This window comes from Aotus nancymaae, unplaced genomic scaffold, assembly GCF_030222135.1.
Source record: "Aotus nancymaae isolate 86718 unplaced genomic scaffold, 86718_ANA_hifiasm-v0.15.2.pri h1tg000064l_1, whole genome shotgun sequence".
Taxonomy (NCBI): domain Eukaryota; kingdom Metazoa; phylum Chordata; class Mammalia; order Primates; family Aotidae; genus Aotus; species Aotus nancymaae.
In genome coordinates, this window is record NW_026988479.1 from 13,933,215 (window position 1) to 13,945,389 (window position 12,175).

At 48.2% G+C, this 12,175-nt stretch overlaps 1 protein-coding gene across 3 annotated transcripts in view; it reads left to right on the plus strand.

The window, feature by feature from the left end:
* Window positions 1-11,033, plus strand: part of CTNNA1 (catenin alpha 1) — a 176,839-nt gene extending 165,806 nt beyond the window's left edge. For all 3 annotated transcript variants that reach the window (XM_012475556.3, XM_012475610.3, XM_012475682.3), the window contains 7 exons: window positions 814-1,014; window positions 1,517-1,668; window positions 5,435-5,545; window positions 6,639-6,820; window positions 6,999-7,104; window positions 8,623-8,757; window positions 9,819-11,033. In XM_012475556.3, coding sequence (XP_012330979.1) covers window positions 814-1,014; window positions 1,517-1,668; window positions 5,435-5,545; window positions 6,639-6,820; window positions 6,999-7,104; window positions 8,623-8,757; window positions 9,819-10,106 — 1,175 coding nt within the window. In that variant the 3' untranslated portion in view covers window positions 10,107-11,033. The remainder of the gene's footprint in view (window positions 1-813; window positions 1,015-1,516; window positions 1,669-5,434; window positions 5,546-6,638; window positions 6,821-6,998; window positions 7,105-8,622; window positions 8,758-9,818) is intronic.
* The last annotated feature ends 1,142 nt before the right edge of the window (window positions 11,034-12,175 follow it).

Consider the following 12,175-nt stretch of genomic DNA (forward strand, 5'->3'; position numbering starts at 1 on the left):
ATCCACTTTAATGGCTGCATAGTTCCCATAATTCACTTATTCACTCTTCTCTTGGACATTTTGGTTGCTTCCACGTTGTTATTACAGATGAGTTTTAGCAAACTGTTTGTTGTAGTATTCCTAAAAATTACAGTGTCAGGCTTTTTGCTTTGAGGAAAAATAGTTTTCGTTTGTTGCCCAGATTCAGCCATATGACTGTTATGAGTCACCCGTCAGCTTCATAGGATTCAAGGGTTTTCACCTGTGGGGACCCTGCACATATCACAACAAGCCCATCTGTGTACCATGAAGAGGGTTAAATAGTTCACCTCACACCTCAGGGTCCTCTAGAGGAGGCTTCAGCCTGCTTTCCAGCACCTTTTCCTATCCTAAGGCTGTGCTGGCTTCTTGGTAGATTGTCTGAATATCATCAGCATCTCCTGGAAGGAGAGGGAGAGGGGACAGTGGACTTTTGTTCTAATTTAGCTTTCCTTTATTCGGGACATAGGGTCAGTGAACCTAGAGGAAGAGAAGATATTGATGCTTCTATGATAATTTTCTGCCTGGCGTACAGAACAACTGTGCTTCAGAGATGGGCATGTCTCCTTTTAAAAAAAAAAACAAAATATGGAATGAAGATTGTTATTCTTGGGGATTGATAACAGGTTTACTTTCTGTCACTAGTCACTGGTGTCTCCAATGACATATATGTAAAGCTTTCAGCACAGTGGCTGGCACCAAGTAAACACTCAATAAATGATAGATGCCAGCTTACAGTTGTCATTTCTTGTAGAAGGCACCCCCTCCCCATTCAGCTTTTTGCTTGTTCTCTAGAGAATCACATTTTGGAAGATGTGAACAAATGTGTCATTGCTCTCCAAGAGAAGGATGTGGATGGCCTGGACCGCACAGCTGGTGCAATTCGAGGCCGGGCAGCCCGGGTCATTCACGTAGTCACCTCAGAGATGGACAACTATGAGCCAGGAGTCTACACAGAGAAGGTTCTGGAAGCCACTAAGCTGCTCTCTAACACAGGTACGAGAACTCTTGCTTTCCAGTGCTCGCACACACTGCAGCCTTAGTGGGGCAGGCCATCCCATTGGCCCAGGCCCTGTGGTGAGGAAGAAGGAGGTGGGAACTCAAGATTTGGCCTTATGGCACATCAGGCTCCTAAGAAGCTGGTCATAGCCAAATTCAGGCCTCACAAGCAAATTTTCTTCATGTGTAATCTCATGAGTAATCACGAGACTAATTCTAAACACACTATTTAAGATAGGTCCCATTCTTAAGGCCTCAAGTTAGTCTCACTTCAAGTTCTCGTCATCCAATCCCTCTTTTGCAGAGAAAAAGATTATTTGAGTCATTGTGAAATACTGCATTTAATTTATTTCAACCATAAATACCCTTTATATAGGTAGAAGCAGAGGCTCTTCATCGTAAGCCTCACCTCTTTCTGTCTGGCTGAGTGATTCAGGTAGGGCCAGGGGAATGCTGCTGCCTGCTGACCAGGGCACCTGCTGTGCCTCTTTCTCCACAGTCATGCCACGTTTTACTGAGCAAGTAGAAGCGGCCGTGGAAGCCCTCAGCACGGACCCTGCCCAGCCCATGGATGAGAATGAGTTTATCGATGCCTCCCGCCTGGTATATGATGGCATCCGGGACATCAGGAAAGCAGTGCTGATGATAAGGGTGAGTAACTGCATTTCAGACGTCTTAACAGCTTCTTTCTTATCATTTGCTAAACTTGAGCAATGCGTCATTCTAGAACTCGGCAGATGCCATGGCAGTATATTAAAATCATGAATTTAAAAGCTGTTAGAATGAGATATATTTAATTATGTTGTCTAAAATGACTGTTAGTTGCAAGTTATTACCCAAACTTAGACCAAGAAGGGGAGCTAGCCTGAGCTGACAATTTAATTTAGGATAAACAGTCTCTACAACATGAGGCTTCAGTTTGAGTTACGCAGGAAATTATAGAAAATAATGGCTCTCAAGCTAGTATCAGAGAAGGAAGTATTTTTGTATGCAGATTCGAGTTATTTTTCACATGGAGTGCCCCTCTCTTGGGAGGGAGATGTTGGAACCCCGGGGTGCTAGGGGAGTACTAACGGCTGTGGCAGCCCCAGGTGATGCTCCCAGGCTCATGGCCAAGTGCTGAGCCCCTTTCCCCATCGCCAGTGCGCCTGGAGGGCCTGTAGCACAGGCAGAGGAGAAAGGGGCCTTTGCGGCATCTGGTTGAGCTCCCGGCTTACCGTCCTGCTCTCTGACACTTTCCTGTCTTCATTCAAGAATCATCCTTCAAGCCCATGGGCCTCTCAGTTTCTTGATATCTTGTCCTCTTCCACCTCAGCCCATGGCCATGGCCTTACCTCAGCTTTTGTCATTGCCTGCCATTGTCTTTGTCATCCCTAGGCACCCAGTTTTATTGTTCAGCTTACACTGCAACTCCCAGTGATCCTTTGAGTCCACTGTGGTCTTCAGTCAGTTGGTCCTCCCCGTGTCACTCACTCAGCCCCTGTGTCCTTGGTTCCGTCCTTTTTTTAGCTTTGAGTCCATAGTTGAATATACTCACTCCTCTGCCCTGCTGTTTTCTTACACTTGCCTTAGAAGCTGCAGTTCTAGCAAGATCCTGCTCTGTGAGCACAGTGCAGGTGCTGCGACGGAGCCGCAGGAGCCATGGCCATTTGTGGGCCCTTGCTGCCCGCAACAGGTGCCCGCCTACCCACACCTGTGCCCCCGTCCTATTTGGCCTGTTGCCGATTTCATTGAAGATATTGAGACAGTTATAGAGCGTCCACCCTGCTGCATCCATGCCCGTGTGCTCTGCCTTCCTCCTAGGACTGTGAGCATCCCTGTCGGTGCTTCTGGCCAAGGCCATCCCTTGTAGTGGGGTGCTGCTTCACCCCTTGCTTCCTGTCCCTTTCCCCAAGCCTAAGATGATTTCTCCCATTTTTCAGGGGGAAAAAAATTTCTTGACCCACACCCCTTCTCAGTCTCCTCGGCTGGTGTCTTCCGTCTCTTCAGCCTGTGAAACATTGGTGTGGCCTGCTGGGAAGTCCTTGACCCCTTTGGAGTCCTGTCTAGAGGCCGACTCTCCTACGTTCCACACTTGCCTGCGCACCTGGCCTTCCCCTCACTTGCTCCACCCAGGCAGCACATGTTACTTGATAGCAATTCTGGCTTCCCTTGCTCAGGCCCTGACCTCAGATCTTTTTTGATTTCTCTTTTGTCCGATACCTCACATCTGCTTTATCTGTAATTCTTTTGGCTCTCCCTTCAAAGTAGAGAACCTATACATGCTCCCACCTTCGTCCAAGCCACCAGCACCTCTCACCTGGGTTCATGCATGTGCCACTCAGGCAGTTCCCTGTTCCCATCCTGGGTGCCTGCAGTCTCATGAACCACAGGGCAGCCAGAGTGATTTCTCTAAGCTTCAGTTGGATCATGTTATCCTCTGTGCCAGCCTCTCCACAGGCCTCTGCGTCACTCACTTCTTACACTGGCCTACAAGGCCTTCTAGGAACCCAACACCTCTCCAATCTCATCTCCTGCTGAACTCCCCTTGTACTTCTGCGGTTCCAGGCAAGCCAGTGACATGGAGGCAGCGAGCTAAGCCCCCCTTCCATGGCTTCCTTGCTATTCACGGAGTTCCCTGGGCCATCGCCCTCCCCGGCAGCCTCCATGCTGCCACCCACCCCCCCCACCTTGAGAGCACTTTCTCGTGAGACTTTTCCAAATACTATGGAATTAAAATCCCCCTTTATTCATCACTGGTTTCTTTATAGCACTGGTCACTTTTAATGTGTCATATAATTCATTTGCTTACTTTGTTGTCATTTCCTCCATTAAAATATGCGTGAGAGGAATTTTTGTCTGTCATTTTGTATCTCTAGGGCCCAGAACAGTGCTTGGCACAGAGATACTGAATGAATGAGAGTGACTTGATTTTCTTGGCAAGAAAGGTTCTTTGGTCCGCAGTGGGGTGCTGGGGAGGCAGAGATGTCAGGAGATGCTCCTTCAAAAAACCGCTTAACAGATTGATCACATACCAATGCTGAAGGCATGTGTGACGGCAGCGTTAAAACTGTCAGTGCTGGCATTGTATTTTGTGCCACCAAGTTCATGGGCCTCCAGGACCTCCTCCAGCTGATGTGCTCTCTGTGTGACCGTCCACTGTTCTCACCTCATCTCATCAAGGGACAGGTCCATGCTCTTGGTAGCTCCAGAGTGTTTCTCATGTGTCTTCTTGTTTGAACCTCAGAGCAAATCCTTGGGCTGGGTTTGGACTAGGTCCTGGTGCAGATGAGGGACTCGCCTCACTGCCCTCCTGTCACAGGCCAGCCGGCTGGGCTGAGCGCCAACCCCAGCTGTTGTGCTGCTGCCCCCTTACTGATAACTGCCAGAGGACAACACTGTGTTTCAAGTCAGTAGCTAATCACAAGAGGCTGGTAGTTTGTACAAAGTAAGAATTTTATTTCATAATTAAAGAGCTAGGACCAGTGATCAGTCCCTTGGGTATTTACCCAGCCCTTAGCTGCCATATTCTCCCCTTGTTTCTTTTGATGAAAGTAAAAGAATACTTTAAAATACATTGCCTATTTTTACTCCTCCAAGCAGCCTTGGTACCCTAACAGAAGGCCTAGTATTAATTAATTTAATTTTCTTTTTGCATAAAGTAGGAAAGTTATAGAAACCTGCTTAATGCTATACTAAACACCTCTAATTTTAAGTCAGTACCTTTTCTACCCAGGACAGTTCTCATCTTTGTCTTAAAATGCACGTGTTGGGGAAGTAAATTAGGAAGTAAAAACCTTGTCACCGGGCATGATGGCTCTGAAGCTGGGGTGAGCGGATCACCTGAGGTCTGGAGTTCAGGACCAGCCTGGTCAACATGGTGAAACCCCCGTGTCTACTAAAAATACAAAAATTAGCTGGCGGTGGTGGTGCATGCCTATAATCCCAGCTACTTGGGAAGCTGAGGCACGAGAATCTCTTGAACCCAGGAGGCAGAGGTTGCGTAATTTCAAGATGAGGCCACTGCATGCCAGCCTGTGTCACAGAGTGAGACTGCATCTCAAAGTAAAAAAACAAAAAACTTATGTCTTACAAAGAAATAGTGAGTTAATAAAAATTAACAAAAACAAAAAAATAATGAGTTGAATCAGTGATAGCAAATGGGCCCCACACACGGTAAAACCAGCCCAGGCTTTTGGGAAAATGCTGGTGTGGTGCCCACGCCTGCTGTGAGCCAGGCAGCCCAGCATGTGCACCAGTGAAGCAGAGGCCCAAGACAAATACTGCGTGATTTTAACTTCATTCACCATACTGTTCAGAACACCGTACATTGAAATCCAGAATTCTGGGCTCCGTGCACCTGGCCAAGAGACTCAGGATGGCTGGGGGCTGGTGGCCCAGAGATGTGTCTCACTTGTGATCTCTGTCTTGGTGGCAGACCCCTGAGGAGTTGGATGACTCTGACTTTGAGACGGAAGATTTCGATGTCAGAAGTAGGACAAGCGTCCAGACAGAAGATGATCAGCTGATAGCTGGCCAGAGTGCCCGGGTAAGGCAGCGCTCCGTGGGGCTGTTCAGCTTGCACTGCCGAACTTCCCTGTCCCTTTTCTTGTTTCCAGGAAAACACCCTCAGTATTCGAAACACAATTTCTCTCTTTCTCTGGCAGTAGGACTGAAGTTAAACTAAGTTGTGGCACTTGATAGTCAATTGTAGGCTTCACCAAAATACCTCCTCAGCTAGAGGCAGAGCAGGTCCTGGCCCTCCTCTACAGACCCCTGGGTCAGGAAAGGGCTAAGGTTGAGTCAGTGCCATGTGTGTTGAAAGGTTGGTGAAATTTGAAAAAGATTGCTGGCTTTGCCCATCTCAATGATACCATGAGTATGAACTATTTAATTATTAATGGGTTTAAAAAAATAACAGTGGTACATTTAAGAAAGCCAGTCAGAGCCATTGCATTCATTTGCATCATGAAATCTTCAATCAATAGCATTTATGTTTTTGGGAGGATGCCAAGAAATACTTCTAAGGAGTCTTTTATTTCACTCCTTGGAAACCTGTTGTGAACAGCGAGCACATGCCTGCCTTATGTCCTGCTCAGCCATGAGCACTTTGGGAAGCTGACGGGGAGGAGCTCCAGCTGCAGGTCTGTGGGCTGGAGGTGGGCAGCAGGCCTCAGGTGCTGCTCGAATATGGCCTGAGTGCCAGCAGGTCGCTCAGATATATGTTCCTCAGCCCTCTTTCCTCAGATATACATTCTAAAGCCCCTTTCAGCTCACCTTGAATAGTTGGAAATGTCCATCAGGGCTCACACATCAATCCCTTCTCTCATGTTTTGTCATATTTAAGAATTAAGCAGGTTCCATCCCTGCACAGGTGTGATTCCAAAGCTTCCAGATTAGCCTTCCACCCCTCACACTCTTTCCTTCCATACTAAAACTTACGCTCAAAAGTGGGTCGGAAATTCAGGCTGCTATAAGTTTCTGCAAAAAATGAGAAGAAATAGCCCTTCAGGCAAAATGAAACCTATTAAAGCATTATCCTACCTATATCATAGATTGCCTGTTGGAAATATTCTTAGCTAATGCACTCTGAGAACTTGATATTCTCTTTATGTAAGAGCTCTTTGTGCTTCTGATCACAGGCGATCATGGCTCAGCTTCCCCAGGAGCAGAAAGCGAAGATTGCAGAACAGGTGGCCAGCTTCCAGGAAGAAAAGAGCAAGCTGGATGCTGAAGTGTCCAAATGGGACGACAGTGGCAATGACATCATTGTGCTGGCCAAGCAGATGTGCATGATTATGATGGAGATGACTGACTTTACCCGGTGAGCAGCCCCCGGCCCCTGCAGGCTGCACACGGGCAGCTTTATTCCCCACAGGTCACCTGCATGGCATTTCACACAGGCAGCCCAGGCCATGGGGCTTTGTGGACGTCATCTGTTTTCTACTCATCTCCAACTGTGAGGGGCTTCACAGACAATGATCCTTGTTCTCTCTTCTCAGAGGTAAAGGACCACTCAAAAATACATCAGATGTCATCAGTGCTGCCAAGAAAATTGCTGAGGCAGGATCCAGGATGGATAAGCTTGGCCGCACCATCGCAGACCATGTAAGTTGACAGGCCTGCCAGGTGGGTCTCCAAGCTCCTCCTGGGGCTCAGGCAGCCCAGCCTGGTCCATTTGGGGTAAGTTTAATGGGCCACAGCGCTTTTGCCACCCATCTCTAAAAATAGTTATCAATCCCAGCATAGTTTGTAAGGATTCTCTAGAGCAGATGTGTATGTCCTGGAATCTTCCATCACTTGGTAGCCAAAAATAACCTCTGCTATTGTCCATTATGTGTCACTTCCCTCTCTTCCCCTCTGGGCAGGGGCCGAGAGCAGCTAGAAGCGATGGGGACAGGTTTCTTCATCCTTAGCACTGTGGTTTTCAGTCACCCAGCCTTCATCCTCCTATTCCCTCACACTGATAGGTACAAAAATATGGTTCCTACCACCTGGAAATTATATAGTACATTTCCTTTGGTGTTTTAAGCCTGATCAAGAGAAGCTCTTTCTCAATTACAGTTTTTCTCTATAGTTAATAAACCCCTCACCATTTTCCCTGAAATACCTAAACTCTCAGCCTCATCTAGGCCACAGGATGTGTGAGACATGCATCCTTGACTCATACACACAATCAGTAATAGGGCCTGTTGCTTCCATTGGCCAGATGTATCTTGACATAAACCAGTCTTGTCCTGTCTGCAGATCTCCATAGCCACTTGCTTGGACTACTGTGGCCACTCCTGATTTCCTATTTTCCTCTCTCGACTTCCTTCTGCATTCAGCTGCCAGTACTGTCATCTGAAAATGCAAATCCCATGGCTCTGCCGTGCTTCCTGACTGCTCAGAATACAGCCCATCTCCAGCATGGCCTGTGAGGTCTCAGTTCATACCACTCTCTGTGGTACACTTTGCCCCAGCCTCACTGGAAGAAAATGTTTGTTTGCTATAAACACTTGAGAGGTGCTCTGTGTTTCTCCCTTTGGGTAAAGGCTTCTAGGCCAGTCCTGATCCAGGAGCCCCTAAAACCTTGAGATGTAGGGCAGGATAGGAGCTGGGCAGGGGCCACCCTTTTCTCTTCGACCGGTCAGGACTTCACCATCCCTGACTGCTTTTTTTCGCTTTGCTTTACTCACTTGTCCTCCACCTCAGCCTACACTGAGTGGCTTCTGTCATCAGGCATTAATAATGCAAAGTGCCTCAGAGCAGAAGAGCTATTTGTTTACTTAGCTCCTAACATTCAGACTTTTCTCCATAGCCAGGTGCCTGCTTGCCAAGCAAGTGACTTGTTCTCACCTTGAGGGGCACAGGCCTCCACCCTGCTGTGCAGGGTGAGGGGATCCTTGGCCGAGATGGTTTCCCTGCCATCATAGGAGGGAAGTTAAAGGGAGGCTCAGAAGGCCTTGGCTGTATAACCATTGCCATGTGGCATAGGCAAAGGCTGTGACTGCCTCTGGTAATTTTGCTCCAGCAAGAGCAGAGTAAACATGTAAGTGCCACAATGAACCTTTTAGAAACAGCCGTGGGGTGGGGGGTGCTTCAGCCAGGCCAGGGTGCTCAGTGCTAAGTCTGCTCTCCCTTCAGTGCCCCGACTCGGCCTGCAAGCAGGACCTGCTGGCCTACCTGCAACGCATCGCCCTCTACTGCCACCAGCTCAACATCTGCAGCAAGGTCAAGGCTGAGGTGCAGAATCTCGGCGGGGAGCTCGTTGTCTCTGGGGTAAGCATTAGCTGGGAAAAAAGAGGGTCAGCAGAGCGTGCTGACCCTTGTCAGAAATGAAAGTCACCGCCTGTCCACGTGCACACCCTGCCCTACACTGGGAAAGTGCACTGTGCAGAAACCCCAAGTACTGTCCCAGTCTTCGGAGGCCAAGGTGTGTCCATCATCTCCTCCCTGTAGAACTGTGACCGTTGCAAGGGCTGAAAGGCTGGCTGCCTCCCCTTTGCTGGCCATTCACAGGGAAAGAATTTTTTTTTTACTTCTCTTCCTTTGGGGCCGGGCACAGTGGATCACACCTGTAATCCCAGCACTTTGGGAGGCTGAGGCAGGTGGATCCCTTAAGGTCAGGAGTTCGAAACCAGCCTGGCCAACATGGCAAAACCCCTTCTCTACTAAAAATACAAAAATTAGCCAGGTTTGGTGGCAGTTGCCTGTAGTTCCAACCACTCAGGAGGCTGAGGCACAAGAATTGCTTGATCCTAGGAGGCGAAGTGAACTGAGATTGCACCACTGAGCTCCAGCCTGGTTTGACAGAGCAAAGACTGTCTCCAAACAAACAAAACAGAAAAAAACCTTCCTTTTCTTCCCCCAGAGAGGAATTAAGAATAGACACAGATAGGGTGCTTTCTCAAAAGCCCTTCACCCCTCAGAGTGCTTGGGGTGAAGGGCTTTTGAGAAAGCATCCTCCCTCTCATTTTACCAGGTCACAGTTCCCGGGCCTTTCTCACCTAGGGCAGGGGAAAGTAGTAGTTTGCTGAGTGTACTGGGGTCCATCAAGCCCCCATGGCTTCTTTTAATGCCATTGAATCATCTGCTTGGGGTCAACCAACTGGAGCACCATTCCCTAGAGACAGGGACATTCACCATAAACATCTTACGGGTCCGAGGGCAGGCACTTCCAGGCTGTTTAGACAAGAGCAGCCATTGAGGGCGTAGTTCTCTGCGACCTGCCCAGGCCCTGGTCTTGCTGAGGAGGGGGGGGCTCCCCTTCAGGCACGGCCCACCTGTGTCCATGGGCTGGAGGTCAGGCCTGTGCTCCTCACCACCCATCTGTCTCGTAGGTGGACAGCGCCATGTCCCTGATCCAGGCAGCCAAGAACTTGATGAATGCCGTGGTCCAGACCGTGAAGGCATCTTACGTCGCCTCCACCAAATACCAAAAGTCGCAGGGTATGGCTTCCCTCAACCTTCCTGCTGTGTCATGGAAGATGAAGGCACCAGAGAAAAAGCCCTTGGTGAAGAGAGAGAAACAGGATGAGACACAGACCAAGATTAAACGGGCATCTCAAAAGAAGCACGTGAACCCGGTGCAGGCCCTCAGCGAGTTCAAAGCCATGGACAGCATCTAGGTCTGCCCAGGCCAGTGGCTCCCACCCACTGGGGCTCCTGAAGATCAGTCACTGTTTGTCACTCACATGAATTTGATAAATACAACACTGATGTTAGATTCCACAGGGAAACGGGCAGACTGTGAACCAGTCCAGGTGGTGAATTTTCCAAGGACATACTTGTGTTTAAGTTGATTAAAAATGCTTTTAGAATGCATTTAGCTATATTTTTTTATCGCTTAAATAAAAGTAAAAATTCCATAACCAAAGAGAATCTCACATGAAGTTGTTAGTAACGCTCTGACCAAGCCCAGATGCCCATTCTCTTAGTCGAGGCGTTAGGGTTTGAGAAGGTAATTTGGCTCAACCTCAGTTAAGAGGGTGCAGTCCAGACAGCTTGACTGCTTTTAAATGACCAAAGATGACCTTCGGTAAGCAACCTGGGCATCTTAGGAAGCAGTCCGTGGAGAAGGAATCTTCTCAGAAAGGTCTTTAGAGGGACAAACTCGGTAAAACGTAATGTATCATGAAGAAAACTGATTACTCTCTTTATGACATGAAATGAGAATTTTAATGCATGGTTACAGTTAGTTACTAATTATGCTGCTGCAGGACATTAATAAAGTTGCTTTTTTACAGGCTAGAGTGTCGTGATACCATAATCAATCAGAACACACCTTTTCCCCCTTTCTTCCAGCTTCAAATGCAAATTCATCTTCAGACTCACTAATAATTGGAATGTTTGCTGCCTTGGGCTTGAAGCAGAAAAGCCTGAAAATAGTGTTTGCTTAGGCAATAATTTAGACTTTACCTTATTTGTGATTACTATAGTGATTAACTACAAGGCATAATTATTTACTGTCTATCTATCATCTTATTTAAATTTTATGAATTTTTGAATGTCTTTTACACTAACTTTTCCCAATAAAGTCCACTATGAAACCGTGACATCTAAGAGGCTAAAAAGTTGTCTTTGTCTTCAAGCCATGGATTTGCCCACAGCATCTGTGGTGCACTGGGCCCTCCCAGTGTCCCCGTCTCCCAGGATGGTGTTGCCCGGGGAGGGTGACTGTGACTGTGGGTCTAGGCTGTGTGGCTTGTGCCAGCCCGTCAGGGTGGGCCATGCCCCGCCCTGCACCCCCACCTTGGGAATTCGCATGTCCATTCCTCATGGTTCAAGTCACAACTTCAGGGGTGTCCCTGTCGTCTTCATTATAGATATCCTCTCTCCTGCGTCCTTCCTGTCAGCACACACCAGGCTATGACGATAGCGGCCTTCGAGATGAAAACCTCCTTAACCCCATGATCCTTCCCAGCTAGCATCCCCATGCTAAGAAAGGTTCCCTAAAGATTGCTGTTTGTTTGTGTTTGTTAGTTTATCATCATCTCCTTCCTCACTTCCATCCCCTCTGCTGTTACTCCCTCCACCTCCCCTCAAGGTGACTGCCTTCCACGCTGCCAGCCACACTGGCTCTTTTGAGACTTCACCATGCAAGTGACCCGGGGAGGAGGACTACTAAACAAACACTGTTCACTCGGCTTCTGAGAGCCCCGCTCCAGTTCTGCCTTCCTTACTGGGGGCTCCGTCTCCTTTCCTGGGTCTGAGAGGTTGTGTCTCTGCCCTCCCTCCTGATCTCAGCTAGCCTCCCGGCTAAGAATCCAAATGCTGACTTCACCCTAGAGCCTGGCTTTTATAACTGACTGCTACATTATGCTCCACTTGGATGTCTGATGAATCTCTCAGACTTGACCTGTCCAAACTGCTTTTGCCCTCTATATTCACCACTGCCCACCCCCACACCCTCCCTGCTGTTTTCCCCACATCCACTGCCAGTCCCCTTCTTCCTCTCGCCGAATGCCTAAAGACCAAAATTTTGAGGCGGTTCTGTAGCGCAATGGACTTCTAGTGATGAGAAATCAAAGTTCTGGTCTTTAAAACGTATGCACAATTTAACTGTTACCGCCTGGTCTAAGCCATCGTGCTGTTAGTTACTGCTGTGTAGCAAGTTGCAGCTAAAGCGACCTCACACGACTCCTGAAGGTCAGGAATCTGCAAGGAGCTCAGCTGGATGGTTCTGACTCGGGGGTCT